The following is a 24,621-nucleotide window of genomic DNA, read 5'->3' as shown; positions in this document are numbered from 1 at the left end:
GACTCTGGGTCCTTAGTGGGTCTTGAAGGCCAAGAGATGGTTCGGAAGTGCCCTAGGAAGTGCCTGTGGGCGGTCCACCGTCTCTCCCTCAGCTCTGAACGCCTTTGTCCTCAGAACCTCTGGCCAGTTTTAGCGAGTAAAATTGGTGAGAATGGGAGTCTACAGAGCCCGGCAGCGGGGGTGGGGAGGAATTATAAGTCAGGCAATGTAAGCGGGCAGCTAGAAGGGGCGGGGCTGACGGCCGGGGCCGGCGTCCCTCGCCTGAGGAGCTGGAAGCTCCTGGGCTGGGGGTGAGAGAGGGGCTCCGGTCTGCGAAGCGCTGGGGCAGGGCTCTGGGCGGGGTTGCTGAGGAGGTTGGCAGTGGCAGGAACTTGTAGGCGGCTGGAAGGAGCGGGGTCCGTGGGCGAGGCTGAGTGGAGGGGGCGGGGGCGGGGGGCGAGGCTGGGTGGAAAGGGGAGTGGTCGGGAGAGCGAGGCTCAAGAGGAGGGGGAAGCCGGACGCCGGGTCGGGTGGTCGCGGGTTTGGGTCGGGGGACGGGAGGAGCTGGAAAGGAGCGAGAACTACAAGAGGCGCTCCGTTTGCTCCCGGATTTCATCTTTCCATTCTCTCCACCCTACCTTGTTTTTGAGGCTTGGATTATCATGAAAAAGAGGAAAGGCAAGGCGGCTAACAATAACCCTTCTCCCATGCCCGAGCCAGGCCTCCCAGATGTGTGGAACTGTCCCTGGAGCTGTAGCCCTTCACCACCATCTCTACCTTCTTCCTTCTGAGGGATCCTGAGACCTCTGTCATGGAAAAGTACCACGTGTTGGAGATGATTGGAGAAGGCTCTTTTGGGAGGGTGTACAAGGGTCGAAGAAAATACAGTGCGCAGGTGGTGAACAAAGAGGGGTATCTCTTGGGTGGGATTCCACACCAACTCCAGCGGAAAATGGGGCCAGAAGGGAAGCGTTCATACCCACCTGTGTTCCTAAGACACTGATTCTCTGAACTTGGATTTCTTGGCATCAGACCCTAGCTCCACCACTTTCTAGCCTTAGAACTATGGACAAGTTCCTTAATCTCTCTGTGTCTCAAGTTGCCTCATCTATAGAATGAGGATAAGAACAGTATCTGATTGATGTGGTTGGAAGATTAAATGTGATGTCACACCGAATCACTTAGTGCGGTGCCTGGCACCTAGTAAACAACAAATATTATTAATCTCTATCGTACCGTGCAGGAAGAGATAAACCACCTGAACTCTTTCTTCCTTCTTCATTTTTCCTTCCTCCACTTTCCCCTAAAACCCTTAAGTCTTGAGTTCTTTTTTTTTTTTTAATAATTTTATTTATTTATTTTTTCCCCCAAAGCCCCAGTAGATAGTTGTATGTCATAGCTGCACATCCTTCTAGTGCTAGCCCGGATCGAACCCGGGCCACCAGCAGCGGAGTGCGCGCACTTAACCGCTAAGCCACGGGGCCGGCCCAAGCCTTGAGTTCTTTATCCAGATCAGAACACATGTCCCAGAATCCACCAAAGGGATCTGTGGCAGAGGCTGTTTCCTCCTAGGGCGAGGGGTAGGGGAAGCCTGGGTAAGGCCAGGGTACCACGGGGAAAGTAGAGTGGGCGCCTAGCAGGTATAATGAGAATTGTTCGAACAATCTAAAGTCTAAATTCTGGAGCCTTAGGGCTAATGTTTCAATAGTGTGGTTAGACCTTGACTCTTTACCTTGCCACTGATAGGTGGTGGCCCTGAAGTTCATTCCAAAGTTGGGACGCTCAGAGAAGGAGCTGAGGAATCTGCAACGAGAGATTGAAATCATGCGGGGTTTGCGGCACCCCAACATTGTGCATATGCTCGACAGCTTTGAGACTGACAAAGAGGTGCACTTTGATGGTTTCGGGTTACCTCCTCCCAAGCACAAGGGTCCCAGGAATTTTCCAACCTCAGAATACATAAATCCAGAGCCGTTGGTGCCATTGCTGTCTCCCTACAGGTGGTGGTGGTGACAGACTATGCTGAGGGAGAGCTCTTTCAGATCCTGGAAGATGATGGAAAACTTCCTGAAGAGCAGGTATGCTTTCTGGCTCAAACTTCTCCCCGCCCCTGACCTCTCTCCAGATTAAGGACTGGTAGGGAAAGCTGATAGCACTGAGAGTCTTCATTTTGAAGACTCCTGAGAAAAATATGAGATTCTAGGTCTATATAGAGGCAGTGTGGTGTGACAGTAGAATATGTGAACACTGGAGCCAAAATATCTGAGTACAGAGCTTGGCTCTGCCACTTACTTGCTGGATGCTCTTAGGCAAGTTACTTTAACCTCTTTGTGCTTCAGTTTCCTCATTTTTTTTTTTTATTAATTAATTAATTTATTTATTTATTTTTGTGAGAAAGATCAGCCCTGAGTCAACATCCGTGCCAATCCTCCTCCCCTTGCCGAGGAAGCCAACATCCACCGCCAATCCTCCTCCCTTTTTTCCCCTTTTCTCCCCAAAGCCCTAATAGATAGTTGTATGTCATAGTTGCACATCCTTCTAGTTGCTGTATGTGGGACGCCACCTCAGCATGGCCAGACAAGCGGTGCGTCGGTGCGCGCCCGGGATCCAAACCCGGGCCGCCAGCAGTGGAGTGCGCACACCCAACTGCCGAGCCACGGGGCCGGCCCTCATCAGTTTCCTTATTTTAAAATGGAAATAATAATAATGTCTACCTCATAAGGCTATCGTGAAGATTCATGAGTTAACTCGTGTGAAGTGTTTAAAAGAGTGCCTAGGGCCGGCCCCGTGGCTTGGTGGTTAAGTGAGCGCGCTCCACTGCTGGCGACCCGGGTTCGGATCCCGGGCTCGCACCGACGCGCTGCTTCTCCGGCCATGCTGAGGCCGCGTCCCACATACAGCAACTAGAAGGATGTGCAGCTATGACACACAACTATCTACTGGGGCTTTGGGGGGAAAAAATAAATAAATAAAATCTTTAAAAAAAAAAAAAGAGTGCCTGACACACAGTGTTCAACATAGTTAGCAATTATTAATGTTGTTGTTGTTATTGGGTACCCTTAGGGAAGAAGGGCCAGAGGTGGTACTAGAGAGGGCAGGGAGGGATAAGGGTTGTGGTTAGGGCAGGATTTGCCACCAAGACATAGTGATTAGCGGTGGGATTTGGTTGAACATATTATTATTGTTTTTGTGTGTGTGTGTGAGGAAGATCAGCCCTGAGCTAACATCCATGCCAATCCTCCTCTTTTTGCTGAGGAAGACTGGCCCTGGGCTAACATCTGTGCCCATTTTCCTCCACTTTTTATATGGAACGCCACCACAGCATGGCCTAACAAGCGGTGCATCAGTGCACGCCCAGGATCCGAACCCGGGCCGCCATCAGCGGAGTGCACGCATTTAACTGCTACGCCACGGGGCCTGCCCCAGGTTGAACATATTCTTTGGCCACGCTCATTCTAGGGATCTCTCTGTACCCTAGCAAGTAGGCCCCCCTCAGGACATCCTATCGCAGCATTCCGTTTCCTTCTGAGCATTCATCATTATTTGCAAGTCATCATCTTATTTGTTTTGTCTGACTACTTCTCTTGAGAAAAGGGACTTTATCTTATTTAATAAATAATCAATTTATATAGCAAATGTATGTTGAATGTGTACTAAGTGCCAGGCACCATTCCGAGCATTGTCTTAACTTTCATGCTGTAACTCATTTAATCCTCAATAATCCTATGAGATAGATGGTATCATTACCTCATATATAGTATAGATGATGAGTCTGAGAGGCACAAGGTAATTTGCCCATGGTCAGGCAGCTAGTAAGTGAGACTCAGTAAATTTTCTTTGAATGAACAAATGAAAGAATGAATGAATAGAGGAGGAAGAACTAAGGAAGACATCCTGTGCAGCTCTAGAAGGGGAAGGAAGAGATGATTGCATCAGCAGTAGTATTAGGGAGGAGTCTTTGGGCTTGACAGCAGGCTCCTTCTCTGACCTCTCCTTCCTTCCTCCCACCTGACTGTTTGACCCCTAGGTCCAGGCCATTGCTGCCCAATTGGTGTCGGCGCTGTACTATCTGCATTCCCACCGCATCCTCCACCGAGACATGAAGCCTCAGAACATCCTCCTTGCCAAGGGTGGCGGCATCAAGCTCTGTGACTTTGGGTGAGGAGCCTGACCTTCCATCTGTACTTCCACTTCTGCAGGGAGTCTTAGACCGTACGCTTGACCTGCTTGGGCCTCAATTTAGAGCCTGAGCTGGAGACTAGGGTTCCTGCTGGGTCTTTTGGAAGGTGCTCTCTCTGTTCAGGTTTGGGATATCGCACACAATGATAGGTGGTAGGGATCAGATTTAGTTTTTTTTTTTTATAATTTTATTTATTTATTTATTTATCCCCCAAAGCCCCAGTAGATAGTTGTATGTCACAGCTGCACATCCCTCTAGTTGCCGCATGTGGGACGCGGCCTCAGCATGGCCGGAGAAGCGGTGCATCGGTGCGCGCCCGGGATCCGAACCCGGGCCGCGGCAGCGGAGCACGTGCAGTTAACCGCTAAGCCACGGGACCGGCCCCCAGATTTAGTTTTTATTGCACATCTTCTCTCTTTCCATTTCCATCCCATCATCTCCCACAGATTTGCCCGGGCTATGAGCACCAACACGATGGTGCTGACCTCCATCAAAGGCACGCCACTCTATATGTCTCCAGAGCTGGTGGAAGAGCGACCGTACGACCACACCGCGGACCTCTGGTCTGTGGGCTGCATACTGTATGAGCTGGCTGTCGGCACCCCGCCCTTCTATACCACCAGCATCTTTCAGCTGGTCAGCCTCATCCTCAAGGACCCTGTGCGCTGGCCCCCCACCATTAGTCCTTGCTTCAAGGTGATGAATATAGAAAGAGAGATTAGTTTTGCATCAGAAACCTGTCTCCCTCTGCCCCTGTTCCCTTTTCCAAAATCCTTTTCCAGAGCTGGGGCAGGACTTTGCGGGTACTGAATTAATGCAGGAGCTGTGCCAAACTGCCTTGCTTTTGTACTGCAGGGGCTTATTCCGGGGGCAGGTTCTAAGGTCTGCCAGACTTGGAAATAGCAGCCCCTCCTTGGGCCAGGCTATCCTTTATCACAATGGAAAGGTAATTTCAAGACACCGGAGACAGATACTGGGCCTTTTACATACCCTCTATTCCACTTATTTGCTATCGGATGCAATGTCCAGACGATATCTAGGTTTGCCAACACAGCTCTCAGTCCTCTTTCTGAAAGGAGGAATCTTCGCATATCCAAATGGCCAGGGCTGGTGGGGCTTGCTCCGTGATTCGGGATTCGGGATTCGGGATTCGGGACAGATGATAGAGATGCTGCTTGCTCATTGTAGCTAAGTCCCAGCAGACTGGAAGAGGGAGCGAGGGAGGGAGGAAAAAGAGTTGACCCTTTTTATTTCTTATCTAGGGCAAGATCTGGGCTTTCAGTGGAATTTAAATGTAACCTTCTCCCAGAGTGAAATCTCATTATAGCTTTCCTTTGCTTTATCTAAGGTGAAAAGGGACGTTTCTGCCCAACCTATTTAGTTGGGGAGGTCCAAGTAATTATCAAAAAGAATCTAAACAAAGGAAACTTAAGTGGGTGGTATACATAGGCTATTCATTTTCCCTTAGGGCAGATATGCAGGTATCTCCGCAGGAGCCAAGGAGTACTAATCACCTTGTTTAGAACAGTGGTCATAATCTACTGGCACCTTCTATTTCCTGTTTCAGGCCCAATTGAGGATTTCCCCAAGGATACCTCATAACAGATGTACCCTTTTCATAGACAGTCTCCCTACCCTTCCATCATCTGCACACTTGCTGAAAGATTTCTGTTTTTGAGTGCTCCCAAACACATCTTTACACAGTGTCTTGTGCGTGTGAGTGTGCTTTTAACTGTAATGCGTCAGTTCCTACCCACCTGCAAACAAACGGCAGTCAAAGGGAGGGCGAGGTGAGCGGTTTGGGACTCTGAATGTTTGCTTTCTGAAGGTGATTGTGAAGGTGCCATCCCTCTCTTTTCTCCTAGTTTTTTTCTCACTTCTTTGCAAAGCTGGTCTCACTGAGATTGCTGTTTTTCTTTCTGGGGTTCCCAAATGCCCATGGACAGGAATTGGGGCTCCCCAGGAGGTGAGGCAGTGAGGTCTGTCCGTGATTCCAGCCAGGAAAGTGAGGCCTAAGGATAGGGTTAGAGAGGGTGTGATCAAGACCAGCTGGTCTGCTCTAAGAATGGACTCGGGAGTCTTGGTTTGCCGGTTCTGCTGAGTTAGAGAGAGCCCACAGAGAAGTGCAGGCTGATGGGGTATTTTTTTCTCTCCACAGAACTTCCTGCAGGGACTGCTCACCAAAGACCCCCGGCAGCGTCTATCCTGGCCAGACCTCTTACATCACCCCTTTATTGCTGGTCATGTCACCAGTGAGTCATTAGTGTTCTCAGGGCTTCCCTGGTACTCTCTCCAATCGCCCCACCTTCCCTCAGTATCTGGATCCAACATATCTTCTTTACCCCACCAGCTTGAACTTTCTTCCTAGTCCTTTGCCTAAACTTTGCCACTTCCATTGTAACCCCCTCCCTGTTTGTCACTTTGTCAACATGGTGTCCTTCCACAGAAGCCTGGAGACACTGAAGTGGTCTCTGGCCAAGTGGACACGGCAGCACAGCTCCAGTATGATCATGTCTTCCCCTCTTCTTTCTCTGCAGTAATAACCGAACCAGCAGGCTCTGATTTGGGTACCCCATTCACCAGTCGCCTACCCCCAGAACTTCAGGTCCTAAAGGACCAGCAGGCACAGCAGCTGGCCCCCAAGGGCAGTCGATCTCGCATCTTGCGTCAAGCCTGTAAGCGCATGGCTGAGGAGGCCAAGCAGAAGGTGTGTGGGGCAGAGGGGAACATGTGACATAACCAGGCTAGTGACTGGGGGAGTTGGAGGAGTGATTCTTTAGAGTCAGGAAAGGGCCACGAATAGGAGTCATACTGCCGTATGGTAACCAAATAGTTCTGATTCAGTGTCTCCCGCCCACTTCCCACAGAAACACCAGAGCACAGGACCTGCCCTTGAACAGGAAGACAGGCCCAGCAAGGTGGCTTCTGGCACAGCCCCGCCACCCAGGCTAAAGGGCACTCCTCAGGAATCAGGCCTTTTGGCTGGGATCTTGGCCTCAGAAATGAAGAGCAGCTGGGCTGAGTGGGGAGCTGGAGAGGCCCCCCCTGCACCTCGGTGAGGAGGGTAGAGCCAGGGATTTATAGGGGGAGGTATCTTGCAGATTTTGGCTCTAGCCAAAGCAAATATAACGTGGTCCCTGTCACAAGCCACTGCCTACATATGCCTGGGAGTCTAAGTCCTGGGTTTCTGACTTCTAATTTGAGATACTTTCCTGACTTATCAGGAAACGTGGGAACTTTCCTTTCTCTGTGCCTCAGTTGTACCTTAACCAAAAGGGAGAGAATCATCTCTGTGCAAAAGGGAAGATTATTTGAGTTAAGAGCCAGAGGTGAAATCTGCCAGTGTAGACTTGAGAATAAGATCCAAAATGGGAGGGCTGTCAAGGATATATTTGTAGTGGTCAACGTATCCTGTCCTGGCCATATCCTAGAAGGAAGTCTTCTCTATCCAATCCTATATGGCTTGTTCTTCCTTCCTATCCTGGGCCTAGAGGGAGGAACAACTTAATGAACTCTAAGCCTGACAAGTCTGGAACTCGTCTTACTCCCCGCTTCCTCTGGCAGGGACAGCCGGACCACTGAAGATTGTGAACGAACACTCCCAGAGGTGAGGCCGGAGGTGGTGGGGCAGCAGGGCATTGAGGCAGTGGACTTAGAAAATGAGGTGAGGGGCAGCCCGGTGTTGTATCAGTTAAGTTTGCGCACTCGCTTCCATGGCCTGGGGTTCACAGGTTGGATCCTGGGCATGGAACTACACACTGCTCCTGAAGCCATGCTGTGGTGGTGTCCCATATACAAAATAGAGGAAGATGGGTACAGATGTTAGCTCAGGGCCAATCTTCCTCACCAAAAAAAAAAAAAAAAAAAAAACAAGCAAGAAAGAAAATGAGGTGAGCCCTAGGGCCTCCTCTTGGCCTTGTCCCTGCCATGGGATGTTGAGTCTGGGTAGATGTTTTTCTAGAGCAGTGGTTCCCAACCATCCAAGTATGAGCTCCCCTTGTGTTAAAAATTGCTTTCTTAGTATTAATTTATAGATTTTGATTGCACAGTATCTGAACATGTAATTATCAAAAAATGGGACACATAGGTAAAAATGAAAGTCCCTTTGGAGCCTTACCTCGGTCCCAGAGGTGTCTTCTGTTATTTAGTCTGTCTCCTTCCAAGCCTTCTGTACTTTTACATATCTGCACATGCACTCATAGGAATGTGTGGTTTGGCTGTTTTTACATTACTGAGTTCACAGCGTATGTATTGTTTTACATCATGCCTCTCCTACCATAGGACCTGTTTTAGAAACCTTTTTACATCTGAACATACAGTTCTACCTTAATCTTTTGTGTTTTTTTAGGGTTTTAACTTTTTATTTTGAAATAATTTCAACTTAAAGCATAATTGTGAGAATACCACAAAGGATTCCTGTATATGCCTTCACCCAGATTCACTAATTATTAAAATTCTGCCACATTGACTTTATGATTCTTTCTCTCCATATATACATGTGGACATATCATCTCTCTGAGTCTTTTAGGGTAAGTTGCAGACATGCCTCTTTACCCCCAGATACTTCAGTGCATATTTCCTAGGAACAAGGTCATTCACTTGCACTGCCACAGCATAACTGTAGAAGTCAGAGACTTAACATTGATATCATTCTGTTGCTTAATCTACAATCCATATTCTGATTTTGCCAGTTGTTCCAGTAATGTTCCTTACAGCAAAAAAAAAAAAAACCAAACATCTTTTCTCCTGGTCCACGATCCAACCCAGTGTTACTCGTTGCATTTAGTTATTATGCCTCATTAGTCTCCTTTAATCTGGAGCAGTTCCTAGTCTGTCTTTGTCTGTCATGACTCACAGTTTTAAGGTACACAGGCCAGTTATTTTGTAGAATATTCCTCAAATTGATATTTCCTTATGGTCAGATTCAGGTTATGCATTTTTGGTAGGAATACTACATAAGTGATCAGTACCACAGTCTTTTTAATGACTTCATAGTATTTCCTGATATGGATGTGCCATGATTTATTATTCCCTTACTGATTGGCCTTATGACATTTCTAGTTTTTTTTTATTATAAACCACGCTGCAGTGGACATCTTTTTAGGTATCTCTGTACGCACACATGCCAGTGTTCTCCAAGAGCCTTTTCAAGGCTCCTCACATATTGCCAGCTCTACCTTTTTAAACTGGTGGCTGAAAAAAATACATCTGTGCCCAAGGGTCCCTGGCTTCTTGCAGTTACTCCTGATTCCCCAGGTTGGGAGCCACTACCCTTGAACCTTCCCCACTCCTCCTGACCTCTTTCACTCCCCTCTGCCTCAGGAACCTGACAGTGACGGCGAGTGGCGACACATGCTGGAGACCACCGAGCCCGTGCCCGTCCAGCTGAAGGCCCCTCTCACCCTGCTGTGCAACCCCGACTTCTGCCAGCGCATCCAGGCTCAGCTGCATGAGGCTGGAGCGCAGGTAACGGGCAGAACGATACTGTGGAGGGGACTGGAGACTATTTTCGCAGATGAGGCATTAAAAAACGTTGATTGACATAAGGAGAAAGAGAACGTTAGTCCCTTTCTAGTTCTCTTTCAATCCATCTGCTTAATTCAAGGAGACTTGCTAACCTCCTTTAGTAACACAGAAAGAGCAGGCCTCAGGTTTCTCTTTCTGAAGGGAAAAGTATCCATCTGGAACAGGGGTCAGCAGACTTTTTCTGATGGTAAATATTTGAGGCATTGAGGGCCAAGAGGGGAAAAATGGAGGATATTATGCAAGTACTTGTATAATGATAGAAAACACATTTCCACAAATTTTTACTGATGTAATTAAAAATATAGATGTAACAAGTACTCAGTATTCTCTAATACAGGTATACTAATAAGAAGAATGAGATTCTTTTTCAGGGGATAACATTTTGCTTAATTGCTGTTCATAGTCAGTGTTCCCTCCTACAAAGCCTTTCTTTGCTTCTCTGAAACACAGTGATCTTCCTTCCTGGGAACTTACCGAAATATGTTGCCTGCATCTCTTTCCCTCTCTTTTCTTTAAAGTTTGTTTGTTTGGTGAGGAAGATTAGCCCTGAGCTAACATCTGTGCCCATCTTGCTCTATTTTCCATATGGGATGCTGCCACGGCATGGCTTGACGAGCAATACGTAGGTCTGCGCCTGGGATCCGAACCCACGAACCCCGGGCTGCTGAAGCAGAGCACATAAACCTAACCACTACACCACCGGCCCAGCCCCTCTTTAAAGTTTTTAGAAATGATTTTTCGTAAATTTACCAAGTTGTGAAACAATCACCATAATCCTGTTTTAGGACGTTTTCATCATCCCAGTAAGATCCCTCATACCCATTTACAGTTAATCATCAATGCCAGCCCCAGTCAACCACTAATCTATTTTCTGTCTCATAGAGTTGCCTTTTCTGGACATTTCATGTCAATGGAATCATACAGAATACAGTTTTTATGTCTGGCTCCTTTCACTTAACATAATGTTTTTGAGGTTCATTCATGTTGTAGCATGTATCAATACTTCACTCCTTTTTGTTGCTAATGACTCTTCCATTGTATGGATATATCACATTTTGTTTATCCGTTCACCAGTTGATGGACATTTGGGTTGTTTCCGCTTTTGGCTTTTATGAACGATGCTGCTCTGAACATTCATGTGGAAGTCTTTGTGTGGACACATGTTTTCGTTTCTCTTGGATGGATGCCTAGGAGTGGAAATTGCTGGGTCATATGGTAAAGTTACGTTTAAGAAGTTGCTGAACTCTTTTCTAAAGTGGCTGCACCATTTTACATTCCCACCAGCAATGTAAGAGGGTCCCCATTTCTCCACATCCTTGCCAACGTGTATTATTGCCTGTCTTTTTGATTATAGCCATTCTAGTAAGTATAAAATAGTATCTCATTGTCATTTTAATTTGCATTTTGCTAATGACTAATGTTGAGCATCTTTTCATGTGCTTGTTAGCCATTTACATATCTTCTTAGGTGAAATATCTATTCAGTTCTTTTGCTCATTTTTAAATTGAGTTGTCTTCTTATTGAATTGTAAGAGTTTTTTGTATATTCTGGATACAAGATTTTTATCAGATATGTGATTTGCAAATCTTTTCTCCCAGGCTATGATTTGTCTTTTTATTCTCATAAGAGTGTCTTTTTTTTTTTTTTTTTTTTTGGTGAGGAGATCAGCCCTGTGCTAACATCTGCCAATCCTCCTTTTTTTTTTTTTTTTTTTTTTTTGCTGAGGAAGACTGGCCCTGGGCTAACATCTGTGCCCATCTTCCTCCACTTTATACGGGACGCCGCCACAGCATGGCTTGCCAAGCAGTGCATTGGTGCGTGCCCGGGATCCAAAGCAGCGAACCCCGGGCTGCCGCAGCAGAGCGCACACATTTAACTGCTTGTGCCACCGGGCCGGCCCCAAGAGTGTCTTTTGAAGCACAAACGTTTTGAATTTTGATGAAGTCCAGTTACTATTTTTCCCATTGTGGATTATGCTTTTGGTGTTGTATCTAAGAAATCGTTTCCAAACCCAAAGTCTTAAAGATTTTCTCCTATGTTTTTTCTAAAAGTTTTCTAGTTTTAGCTCTGACGTTTAGGTCTCTGACCCATTTTGAGTTAATTTTTGTGTATAATGTGAGGTAGGGATCTAAGTTCATCTCCTTGGATGTGGGTATACAATCGTCCCAGCACCATTTGTTGAAAAGACTCTCCTTTCCCCGTTGAATTGCCTTGGCGCCTTGCACCTCACTTTTGGCCCTTACACGTTGTCATCCTAGTGTTGGATAACTTTTCAGCAGGGAAGCAGGTTAAAAGTTCTGCCTCGATGATGAGACGTCCTGAGTTAGAATTCCAGCTGAACTACTCTTTAGCTCTATGATTATTGACTACGTACTTCCCCTATCTAGAAACTTCAGTCTCATCTATAAAATGGGTAATTGTATTTACTTCACAGGGTTATTGTAAAGATTAAGTGAGCAAATAAGTGAAAAGATTTAGAACAGTGAGTGGCATATTGTGAAGCGCTTGATGTAAATGTTATTCTTCTCTTGAAGAATAACCTATTAAAGAATAACTATTTAAAAATATGATACGGGCCGGCCCCGTGGCTTAGCGGTTAAGTGCGCGCGCTCCGCTGCTTGCGGCCGGGGTTTGGAACCCGGGCACGCGCCGACGTACTGCTTCTCCGGCCATGCTGAGGCTGCGTCCCACATACAGCAACTAGAAGGATGTGCAGCTATGACATACAACTATCTACTGGGGCTTTGGGGGGAAAATAAATAAATAAATAAAATTATAAAAATTAAAAAAAAAATATGATACTCTCCTTAGCTTGCAGGCTGTATAAAAATAAGTGGTAGGCTGGATTTGGCTTGTGGGTCATAGTGTGTCAACCCCTGATCTAGAGTTGAATAATATTGTTTTGTGTCCATTGTTTTTAATTTTCAGGAGTGTATGTGTGTGTTTTGTTTTGTTTCTAAGGTGAAGGGCTGGAAAAGGGAGGGAGCAGATGGAAATGGCACGGGGTCTGGCAGAGAGATCCTGAGGGGAGGTCCCCTCCTCCTTGGTCACTCCTCTTTTTTTTATGAGGAAGATCAGCCCTGAGCTAACATCTGCCAGTCCTTCTCTTTTTGCTGAGGAAGACTGGCCCTGGGCTAACATCCGTGACCATCTTCCTCCACTTTATATGGGATGCCGCCACAGCATGGCCTGATAAGCGGTGCGTCGGTGCGCACCCAGGATCCGAACCTGGGCCGCCAGCAGCGGAGCACGCGCACTTAACCGCTACGCCACAGGCTGGCCCCGGTCACTACTTTTATAAGTCAGGTGACCTGACCATCTATATTCCTCTTACCTGGTACACTTTCCCTGTTTCTCTGTTCTCCTTCTCTGGGTTTTAGCCTCCCAAAGAAAGGAATGAGAACATTTTCTCCGCTTTGCCAACTCCTTAGGGACACTTGGTGTCTGTGACTCTTTTTCTTTTACCTCTGATACTATGGATTACTATCTCTTTCCCTTGTGTCACCCAGATCCTGAAAGGCACGCTGGAGGGTGCTTCCCATATCCTTCCTGCGCTCCGGGTCCTGAGCAGTCTTCTGTCCAGCTGCAGTGACTCAGTCCCCTTGTATTCCTTCTGCCGTGAGGCAGGGCTCCCTGGGCTGCTGCTCAGCCTGCTCAGACACAGCCAGGAGAGCAACAGCATCCAGCAGGTGAGCACTAGGCTAGGAGCTCTAGAGACTTAGAGGAGTTTCTTCTCCTTGAATTTCTCTTCTCCCAGTTGCCATCTCTATAGGGCCCAACTGCCTTTTGTTTTCTTTCCTCCTCTTTCTAGTTAGTAGACCAGGAATTGCGAACTCCAGTGCCTTCTGAGGCCAGGCAGATAATGTCAGTCGTGATGTAGAGTATGTGTGACTGTACGAGTAGAGGCGAGCGTGATAACCTGGAGATCTCATGGCCAGTCTAAGTGGGACATCCTCTGCTCAGCTCCAGCCCACTGTTGCTGTGTGGGAATGCCGGGTGCCCAGTGTCACCAGATCTTCCAGTTTTCCAAGAGAAGCTAGAAATCCAGATTTTTGTGTGCAATTTCCCAATATTTAGAGCACCGTGTTTTGAAATGTTAACTCCTAGGCACTACTGACCCGATTTTATAGAGCAGGGTACTGAAATTCAGCAATTAACCAGCTTATGCATGGGCACTGACTTGTAAACAGTCCCGGAGAAGGCAAGTGGGAGAGCCAGGTTTGAGACTCAGTGTGTCAGCGGCCAAACCTCTACTTCCCCATGCTGGGTCCTGCCACAGCTGAACTGAGAGGACAGAAGAAAGAAAGTTTAAGGGGGCCTGGCCTCAGGCAGCTAGAAAGCTGCACTCGGCTGATGGGGATTAATCTTGAGTGTTTTTAAGGAATTTAGAAAAGAATTTGAGCTATTTTGAAAAACAGAACCTCCTAAACTCCAAAATACTGTTCAGGCCAAATAAGACATATTTTCAGGCTGTTCACAGCTCATTGGCTGCTACTTTGTTACCTCTGGATCTCCTCTCTCTGTCCAAACACTCTCCTCCCCCTGCGCCTTTCTGTTTCGTCAATCTGACTAGATACTGACGCATTTTTTACTGCTGTTTCTATTATTTGTCTCCGTCCCCTATGTTGCCCTTACTCTCAGTCCTCTTTCCTGGCAGCAATGCTGGTATGGGACCTTCTTACGGGACCTGATGGCTGTGATCCAGGCCTACTTTGCCTGCACCTTCAATCTGGAGAGGAGCCAGACAGGTGACAGGTGGGATGAGAGGCAGTGGTGCTCTGTTGGCTGGTTTGGCTTCAATTTCTACTCCCATCTCCTCCTCTTGTGACATGATTTGTCACAAGTTTAGGGATCAGCTGAGTGACCCCTCAGAGTCTACCCTGAGACCCTCCAAGTTTGCCCCAAGGTTCTAAGGGTTAGCCATAGTTTAGTCACCATACACTAAATGGAAGGGTCAAGATGTGAATAACCTAGAGAAAATGGCAAAGAGGAGGCTTGGAGGGCGTGTATGTGAGACTGAGTGTGTTGAGCGGGCGAGAAGGGATGGAGCATTCTGATGTGTTCCTTTGCAGAGATTCTCCTACCTTCCTGGAACTGACCCATCCACCACATCTGGGCTTTTAGTAGAGAAATGAGAAGAAACCATGGGCTCATTTTTTCCCAGCCTACAGGTATTTCAGGAGGCCGCCAACCACTTTCTGGACCTGTTGGGGAAGCTGCTGGCCCAACCAGATGTCTCTGAGCAGACTTTGCGGAGGGACAGCCTTATGGTAGTCTGCTCCTACTTCCAGACTTCTGTCTCTCGTATCTTTCCCAGTGTTTCTCCAATTGCATTTCTTATGATTATATAGAGTTAGATCAAGGTAATACCATAAAAATTTGTTGAATGCCGACTATGTGCCATATGCCATTTGAGTAAGAGAAAGTTCCCATCTTAAAGGGACCAGGGATAGTCCAGTAGGGGAGAGGTACAGTGATCAAGGACAACAGTGTGAAAAGTACATTAGAACTTTGTATAAAATACAGAAGCACCACTGAAGAAGATTAACACTACTTAGAAGAAATCTTGAAGAAGGAAATCATCTCGTCTAGGATTTGAAGAATGCCACAGAAGTTTGCCAAGTGGATGAGGCAGGAAAGTAGAGAGGACATTCGGACAGAAAGAGCAACATATATACAGGCCCAGAGGCATTGAGCAGTGTGGCCTATTTCAGGGAACCAGAAATAGAAGTATTTCTTCTTGAAGAGACTTAAAGATCAGCTAATATTTCCCAAGTTTGTTTGTCCTATGGACTATTAAACTATGTGGGTTCTTTTCTCTGGACTCTGGAGGGTGAGGGACTGGGGAATGGGGGATTAAATGAGAAAATAGCTGAGTTCTGACTGATCTCAGAGGAGACAGAGAGGAACATGAGCAGGGAAGTAAACAATTGCGTGGTCATTGTTCAAACTGGCAATTGGGAACACAGATCTGGGCTACATTCCTGCCTCTAGCTAGCAGTCCATTCAATCTCTTCTAGTCCAAGAGCCTATTTTAACATCCCTCACCCTTTCAGGTCAGGAAGCTTTTAATGTCTGACCTAAATTTTGGCCAGCAGTGACTGACATTATTGGCCAGCACTTGTCATCTGTCATTGTGCAGTGAGTGGCATGGGGAGTTTGGAATACCCCACCACTGGAAATTCTGAATCCGTAGGACTGGCTTGGTGGGGACCCAGGAATCCACCAGAATTCTTATACTCATGGTCCACAGGTAACCCTTTGAGAAACATCATCTAGGGAGCAGCTGATCAGAGAATAGAAGGATTGACACCTAAAATTCCTGTCCTTGAAACGTGAAGGCAGTTGTCATGCATTTTCTGTGCGAGGAATACTTAGAATTGGATAGCTGGTCCGCCTGGGTTTTTCTCCTCTTTTCTCAGGTTCTCTGGGGATTCTTGCTCCTTACCGTAAGCCCAGTCAGTTTTCTCATGCCCTAATGTTCACCCTGCCCTTGTCTCCCTCAGTGCTTTACTGTTCTGTGTGAAGCCATGGATGGGAACAGCTGGACCATCACCAAAGCCTTTTACTCCAGCCTGCTGACTACGCAGCGGGCTGTGTTGGACGGGCTCCTTCATGGCTTGACAGTTCCCCAGCTCCCTTTCCACACCCCGCCAGGTAACCCTTTCCCTCCCCCAGGAGGGAGGTTCTCTTGACTGACTTGTTGAGTAGGTCCGGCCCTGCTCTTTCTACTGCCGTCACCTAGACTAGTGCCTGGTATTTAGTGAGTGCTCAATAAATAACTATGAACCGGAGGAACGAATGGAGATCTGAGAGAAACAACCAGCCCCCACCCTGCATCCTTTGCCTTTCTCCACAGGAGCCCCCCAAGTGAGCCAGCCACTGCGAGACCAGAGTGAGGATCTGCCTGGAGCCATTTCCAGTGCGCTGGCAGCCATATGCACTACTCCTGTGGGGCTGCCTGGCTGCTGGGAAGCCAAGGAGCAGGTCTGAGCTGCAGTTTCTTGCTCCTCTCATCAATGTTCTCAGAGTTGGGGAGGCTGGCTCCAGCTTCTCAGAAAGTCAGCAAAACAAGCTTTTGTGCCTCCCCTTACTCAGTACTTCCAGAAACAGATGCTTCCACTCTGGGTCTGGGCCATTTGTAGAACATGATGTAGCCAAAATCCCAGAGCTCTTGGCAAGCTGGTAAAAGAGAGCTCAGTGATAAAGTGCCCATGTGGTAGGGAGGCTGATCTGAAGCTGCCAATGATGCTTCTTCAAGGGCTCAGGATCCAGAGTCCCTGCCACACTTTCCTCTGTGCCTGTCCACACTGGGGCTAGACTAGACCATGACTTTTGGGTCTCCCTTGGCCGTGAAGACTGGGAATGGAATGGGTCTGAATGGAATCACCATTCAGGAATGAGGTTCCTGGTGATCCTGAGGAAGAGTGGCTAGCAAGGGATTGAGAGTCTTGATTAGTTGGAGATATGAGACGAATAGGATTGGAATAATGAGAATGGGATTGAGTCTTGAGGTATGTCCCTATAGGTCTCTCGGCATTTAGCAAATCAACTCATTGAAGACAGCAGCCAACTGAGGCCATCCATCATCTCTGGCCTGCAACATCCTGTCCTGTGCCTACACCTCCTCAAGGTACTGTCTGCCCATAACTCTTGGCACTTGGGATTTCTTTTTAACCCCCAGGACTGAGAGAGAGAAGGAAACAGAGAGAGATGAGAGACCACCCTGGAGGACCCCTTTCTGCTTTTAATTCTGTTCGACTGAGATAGCCCCACTGTTAGCCAGTCCTCCACAGAACTGAGAAGTGTCCCCATCTCACTGTCTTATAGCCAGAGGCACAAGTGGCTTGAACTCCTCTACCCCCGCAAGTGTGGCTACCAGATCTGTTGAGAGGCTAGCCTGCTTTCAGCTGAGCCTTCCTAACTAGGAGCCCGGGGCTGCTCTACTTCAGTGACAGACTCCTTCCCACTCCCTTAGGTTCTCTACTCCTGCTGCCACGTCAGTGAGCGCCTGTGCCATCTTCTAGCGCAGGAGCCCCTGGCCTTGGAGTCACTATTGATGTTGGTCCAGGGCAAGGTAGGCCAGCAACACAGGCGGGCATCTCATGGTGGCCCCACCATCTCAATTTGAGGTTGCTCTATCTTAAATTTCCTTTGTAGGTAAAGGTAGTGGATTGGGAAGAGGCTACTGAAGTGACGCTCTATCTTCTCTCCCTTCTTGTCCTTCGGCTCCAAGATCTGCCTTCTGGGTGAGTCATACAGTAGGGTCTCTCCACGGACATCTTCCACCCACATAGCTCACTCTGACATAGACTATGGGGAGTGGCACCCTGCAGCCTATCCTTAGGAGGGATTGGGATAGAAAGAGTGAGGTTTCTCTACAAAGAACACACCTAGATTCCTACCAACTTTGTGCCTTGGAGTGGACACGCGGCCTAGGTGCAGAGTGCCATCCAAGGGAGAGAGAGGGCCGCTCAGCAGCCTCCTCTCAGACTGCTGCATCCCTTGATGTGTCTCCTTGTTCCAGAATGGAGAAGCTAGGCGGTGAGATTGCTACCGTCTTTACCCATTCACATGTCGTCTCTCTTGTGGTGAGTTTTCAACCTTCCTCTTCCTCCCGTTTCACCCTATCATCCTGCCCTTCTGGGAGCAGCGGAGTCGTTACCCCATTTGCAGCTGTTTAAGAGGCATTCTTCTGGACTAGGACAGAGACGCAAATCCTCTCTGCCTGTCCTCAGTACCATTCAGATTCGGACGTCCTTCTCCTCTAACTCTCCACAGAGTGCAGCAGCCTGTCTGCTGGGACAGCTTGGTCAGCAGGGGGTGGCCTTAGATCTCCAGCCTGTGGAGTGGATCGCTGCAGCCACACATGCCCTGTCTGCCCCTGCTGAGGTGAGGTCCAGCAGGGAATGCATAGATGTGTTGTCCCTGAGTCAAATAAAGACTGCATTCAGGGAGAAAAGACAAAAATGCCAGCAAGCCTCGAGTAGACTCAGGAGTGGTAAAGGAATCAAGGAGGCTTTCTTTTCCTTCTTTTTGCCCCTAGGCGGTAGACCCCTCTGAGCCCAGACTGCCTAGGGCTTCTGATTTGTTGTTAACATTCAGGACTTCTAAAGAGGAGGGAGGCATTGTCTCTCTCTTTGGCACTTGCCTACTAAAGGGTCTCTTTTCTAGGCTCTCTCCTCTCCAGTCCATCTTCTTCACTGCCACCAGAGCGAGCTTTCTGAAAGGAAAATCTGGCCACTTGTGCAACCAGTCGTTACTTAACACATAAATATGTATTGAGTACCAGGCACTACTTTAGGCTCTGAGGATACAGCAGTGAATAAAGAGACAAAAAATCTTGTCCACGTGGAGCTGTGTCCTCAGTGGTTTCCCACTGTTTTCTGGGATGAAGTCCAAATTCTTTAGTGGGCTACTCAAAGCTCATCTGTTAGATCCGGGCTCTATAATCCCGCTATACCAAAGTTCTCATTTCCAGAATTCACTGTGCTCTTTCATGACCTGCGTTTATGTATGCTATGATTTCTCCTTGGAGTGTTCTGCCTGCCTTCCTCCTTCTCTTGTCTGCCTTTTAAACTTTTAATTCCATCAGTTTCCCACCTCCATGAGGCAGTTAGGCACTCTCAACTGTGTCCCCCGCCCCCCAGCCTCTTGTTTAGACGTATCTTCCTAAATATAATTGTTTCTATGTGTGCTTATCCTACCAGACTGTGTGTCTTTAGGACAGAGTTAGTTGGTCATTGACCGAATGGGCAGGAACCAAGACTCCTAAATCCAGAATAACTCTCCCCACTACACCAGGCCAAGGAACAGCTCTCTCTGACCAGGAGTTGGGTGCACAGGCCCATGAGGCCCCCTCATCCTTCTCAGAGATCTGCATTCTTTCTCCGTCTCCCTGACAGGTCCGGCTGACTCCGCCAGATGGCTGTGGATTCTATGATGGCCTCCTCATCCTTCTGCTGCAGCTCCTCAGCCAGGTACAGCTGCATCCTAGGACGGATGGGAATTAAGGAGAGAGAAACTGGGCATTTTGGGGAGCCACTGGACAACAGGAATGAAGAAGCAACCCCTACTTGCCTTGCCTCTCAAACAACTCTGCCTGTGATGGCCTGAGAATGGGCCCATCTGCCCTGTGTGGATCCTTTAAAGGGAACCATTCAGCCGCATCCCTTGGGATTCAGTGGGAGAAAAGCTGTAATTTCCTGGTTTCCAGCAGACATACATATGGATTAAGAGATTGAGGGGTTAAGATGTGATAAGACAGAGAATTAAGACAACAGAGAAATCCTAGGTGGGAAAACAGAAGGAATTATTTCTGGGACTCTCTTTCCTTGTAGGTCAGGGACAGGAGTAAAAAAAGACATTTTGACTCCTAACTCGACCTCCGCATCCACCTTGTTTCAATTTTGTCTCCAGCAGGAGAAGGGTAGCCTGATAAGGGACGTGGCTAGCTCAGAAATGTGGACCGTTCTGTGGCACCGCTTCTCCATGGCTCTGAGGCTCCCTGAGGAGAGATCAGCACAGGAAGAGGAGCTGTCACTGTCCAGTCCACAAAGCCCAGGGCCAGACTGGACGCTGATCTCACCCCAAGGTATCTTTCCATCAGCATGGCCTCCTTTGCGGGGCCAGTGTGTTGATCCCTCTTCAAGAGGAGGCAGCCTAGAACTGGGTTAGTTAGCCTACGGAGACTTCTGCTGCTGCTGCTGCCACCTGGGGGAAGGATGGCAGAGTCTACACTGGAGCTGCTCAGGATGGGGAAGGGACTGAATAGGTGGTAGCCCTGGGAGCCGTGGGGAAGCAGGGACCTCTGGGCCTCTTGCCTGCTCCACTGGGTCTCCATTCTCGACGTTTCTAGGCATGGCAGCCCTGCTGAGCCTGGCTGTGGCCACCTTCACCCAGGAGCCCCAGTTATGCCTGAGCCACCTGTCTCAGCGTGGAAGCATCCTCATGTCCACCCTGAAGCATCTGCTTTCCCCCAGCTTCCTGCATCAGCTGGTTCAGGCGTGAGTTTGAGCTAGAGGAGGGAGACCAGAAGATCTGGAGAGTGTGCAGTGGGGGGCAAGGAGGGGGAGGTGGGAAAGAAAGAGCTGACAGCTTGAACTCTGGGGCAAGAAATGGGATTGCTGAGATTGGAGAAGGGGAGCTGGACTAGGGAATTTGAGAAAGGGGGAAAGAATGATAAAGGGCGGGCGAGCAAGACCGAGTATATCCTTGCGCACTCCCCTCCTTAGGCCTCACGGGTCTGAGTTTCTCCCTGGCGCGGTGCTCTCTGTCTGCCAGCTCCTCTGCTTCCCCTTCGCCGTGGACGTGGATGCTGACCTCCTTGTAGGTGTCTTGGCTGACCTCACGGACTCAGAAGTCGCAGCCCACCTGCTGCAGGTACTTGGGAAGCTACCCAGGCATGAAGGTGGGAGAGGAAGATGGCCGACCATGTGTACTCTGATTCGCTTCCGCACAGCTCCAGGGCTCTCCTAGGCCCCTGTAAGGTGGAACAGCTGGCTTAATCTAAGAGTTGGGGGGAGAAAGCACTCAGGCCTGAACAGAGACACATGGTTGGAACTGGGGCTGGTGCCTCCTCATCTGCATCAGTCCCTTATCTGGATTCCATTGGAGCTCACTGGGGAGAACATCCTAGTCTAGGCACTGGAGACTCAGCTCAGCCAGGAATCACTTCCCTGTCGATTCTTGGCATTAAGCTGTGGGTCTTTGACAAGCCGAGCAGGGAGTGAACTTGGAAAGAACCTGTTCTCTTGGGCTCCACATTGTGTCTCATATGGAGAGCTGTGGGTCAGCCATTCCAGGTCTCTGTGGTTTTTCTCACCAGAGCTTGGCTTTTCTCTCTCCCAGATTTTGGGCTGCTTCTGGTTACCTAGGGGCAGTGTATTCTCCCTCTCGCTGAACTACTCTTGCCTGCTCCCCTCCCCCCATCTCCCAGGTCTGCTGCCACCATCTTCCGTTGCCACAAGTCGAGCTGCCCATCAGTCTCCTCACACACCTGGCCCTCACGGATTCCACCTCTCTCAGCCAGTTTGTGAACACAGTGGCTGCCTCCCCTAGAAGCATCATCTCATTCCTCTCAGTTGCCCTCCTTGGTGACCAGCCACTGCTGACCTCTGACCTTCTCTCCCTGCTGGCCCACACAGCCCGGGTACTGTCTCCCAGCCACTTGTCCTTTATCCAGGAACTCCTGGCTGGCTCTGATGAATCCTATCGGCCCCTGCGCAGCCTCCTGGGCCACCCAGAGAATTCTGTGCGGGCCCGCACTTATGGGCTTCTGGGACACTTGCTCCAACACAGCATGGCCCTGCGTGGGGCACTGCAGAGCCAGAGTGGACTGCTCAACCTTCTGCTGCTGGGGCTTGGAGACAAAGACCCTGCTGTGCGGCGCAGCGCCAGCTTTGCTGTGGGCAATGCAGCCTACCAAGCTGGTCCCCTGGGGCCTGCACTGGCAGCCGCGGTACCTGGTGTGACGCAGCTGCTTGGAGATCCTCAGGCTGGTGTCCGGCGCAATGCCGCGTCAGCCCTCGGCAACTTGGGGCCTGAGGGGTTGGGGGAGGAGCTGTTACAGTGCCAAGTACCCCAGCGGCTCCTGGAGATGGCGTGTGGAGACCCCCAGCCAAATGTGAAGGAGGCCGCCCTCATTGCCCTCCGGAGCCTCCGGCAGGAGCCCTGCATCCATGAGGTACGCTCCGGGGGACTTGTGAACCATGATGATGGGGTTGTATTTCACAGCATTTGTCTGAGATGGTCTTTAAGGAATTGGGACATCCAGAAACCCAAGCCGTGTCCCTCTCTCGAGCAGGAATCCCAGGGGCAGTGTCTTGGGGATGAGTTTTCCCTCTACCATCTCCCACCCTGGAGAAGGGAAGGGACCTGGAAAAGGGCCCCATTGGGCTGGGAAGTACCTGAGATCTCAAGGACCATTGTTTCTCTCTTCTAGAGGCTGTGCGGGAGGGAGGTGAGGGAAGACTGAGAGATGTTGAGTATAGAGGGGTTTCATTCTGGGGGCCATGAAGGGGCTAATCTTTTTTAGCACTTACTGTGTGAAAAGCGCCCTGCTAATTAAGCATTTTACCTTTGTTATCAGGTTTAAGCTATTATGTTCCTTATTTTGCAGGTGAGGAAGCTGAGGCACAAAGAACTTAATAAGTTGTCCAAGTTACAAAGCTAATGTTTAGGATTGGACACTTGAACTCAAGAGTCGGAGACTAGAGCCCATACTCTAACCACTGCTTTATTCTGCTTTTTCTGCTCAATTTTCAGTATATAAACAGCCTGATGGAAATCACACATCTACTATGATAAGGCTCTACCTCCAAATTATAATAGCTCAGTGTGGTAGCATGGGGTGGTTCATGCAGAACAGAAATTTTGACAGGATAGTGATGATAAATATTAGAGGATTTTCTGGCAACCCATGTGGGGAAATAATGAAAGGGACTCTTGGTTGGTAACGAGGCTGTGACCCACTGGTCTGAATCCTTGGCTGGGAATCACACCTTTTGGCTTACTATCACTGCTGCATTCATTACGCCTTCCTGGGGACAAGGGCATGGGTTCCTTGGTGCCTTGGTTTCATGGTCTGTAACCAAAGAGAATGGAAGAGCTTGGGCCTGATGATTCCTGTCTCCAAGGTTTCTGTTTTCCCACACAGTCTATTTTGAGTCCCAAGAACCCACGTTCTTTTTCTTCCTTGTCTGGAGTGGGACTTGCTGGGCCAAATGGGAGTCCTCTGCGTGTCGTGTTCTGTCATCTGCTCTCTATCCCACAGGTGCTGGTGTCCCTGGGTGCCAGTGAGAAATTAGCCTTGCTCTCTCTGGGGAATCAGTTACTGCCGCACAGCAGTCCCAGGCCCGCCTCTGCCAAACACTGCAGGAAGCTCATTCACCTCCTGAGGCCAGCCCACAGCACATGAGCCCAGATTCCTGAGGTCCAGCCTCCAGCCCTCATTGATCTACTATTGCCAACTCTTCCTTTTTCTACTATACAAGCCACCCACTCAACCGAGAGCTAAAGAGACTAAAAAAGAGAGAGAAACTGCCAAATCAACTGATTTGAAACGAGAAACTAGAAGAGATTTATGTATAAAGCTCCTTCCTTCCCCCAAATTCAGATGATTTCAAACAGTAAACTTCATTGTTGTTGGTGCCAGAGAAGATCCCTTCCTTGTCTACATCTAGGAGTCTTTCTCCAATAATGTGCCTTTAACCCCAGGAACATGCCCCCCGGTCCTTAGGGAGACACCTTCAACCTGAGAGATCTCTTTCTGGAGCTCCTATAACCCTCCCAGCAGGTTCTTGCTTTAGGTGCACTGGCCCCAGGACAGTGTGAAGACAGAGAGTGTCTCAGCTCTAGGCTGTGGGGGTGAATGCCTTCAGTTCCTGTTGTGGAGGGTCCCCAGACCATAACCCACATTCCTATCCATGCGTAGGGGGAGGGAGTGTAGATTTTCTTTTGTTTTGTTTTTGTACATCTGTTTGTAAACTCTTGCAATAAAAGGTGTGCCTCACCCTTCTTGGAGCTGCCAGGGTGAGGGCTTGGGAGGCTCAGCCCCTCTTGTAGCTGTTGTGTGGTGCAGGAAGCACTGGTATCCTGTTCACACAAGATCCTAGTTTTGGGAGCTTATTTCTATCTTTTCCTACCCTCTAGCTTCCTCCATCCCAGATGAACCACATGTGGTCTTCTACTTCCAAGCCCAGGCCAGTGGAGCTGAAATAGGGTAGGATAGGACTAAACAGAGAGGTAAATTGGATTGCTTTGAGATCTCAGGCTTAGTGACTAGTTTTAATATTTGGTTTCAATGTATAGGGAAGCCCAGCTGCTTTAGAAGGGCAGCTGTTTATGGAGATTCTGCAGTTTCCCAGAAAGGGGTATTTGGCAGACCCATTAGTTAGAATTGTAATCCAGCTGGAAACATACTGGAAAGCTTAAAC

The 24,621-nt window shown here is 48.7% G+C and overlaps 1 protein-coding gene across 7 annotated transcripts; it reads left to right on the top strand.

Moving 5' to 3' along the window:
• The first annotated feature begins 241 nt into the window (after positions 1-241).
• STK36 (serine/threonine kinase 36) lies at positions 242-24,199 on the top strand. Of its 7 annotated transcripts, none has more exons than XM_087424815.1 (27): positions 242-290; positions 700-874; positions 1,726-1,866; positions 1,980-2,057; positions 4,007-4,137; positions 4,606-4,855; positions 6,318-6,411; positions 6,697-6,866; positions 7,027-7,214; positions 7,724-7,823; positions 9,482-9,625; positions 13,195-13,374; positions 14,343-14,440; positions 14,850-14,955; positions 16,192-16,342; positions 16,545-16,672; positions 17,214-17,318; positions 17,664-17,762; positions 17,846-17,934; positions 18,213-18,276; positions 18,467-18,577; positions 19,591-19,665; positions 20,105-20,279; positions 20,544-20,691; positions 20,920-21,067; positions 21,624-22,370; positions 23,460-24,199. In XM_087424815.1, the coding sequence occupies exons 2-27, from the start codon at positions 791-793 to the stop codon at positions 23,601-23,603; spliced, it is 3,948 nt and encodes a 1,315-aa protein (XP_087280941.1). In that variant the 5' UTR covers positions 242-290; positions 700-790; the 3' UTR covers positions 23,604-24,199. The 7 variants fall into 7 exon arrangements, with proteins under 7 accessions (XP_087280941.1, XP_087280942.1, XP_087280945.1 ...); XM_087424816.1 differs by lacking the exon at positions 242-290 and adding an exon at positions 354-395; XM_087424817.1 differs by lacking the exon at positions 242-290 and having other exon boundaries at positions 540-874; positions 7,724-7,766.
• The last annotated feature ends 422 nt before the right edge of the window (positions 24,200-24,621 follow it).

This window comes from Ceratotherium simum, chromosome 37, assembly GCF_057802395.1.
Source record: "Ceratotherium simum simum isolate JZ-2026a chromosome 37, ASM5780239v1, whole genome shotgun sequence".
Lineage (NCBI taxonomy): Eukaryota > Metazoa > Chordata > Mammalia > Perissodactyla > Rhinocerotidae > Ceratotherium > Ceratotherium simum.
This window is presented reverse-complemented; position numbering and strand designations above follow the sequence as displayed.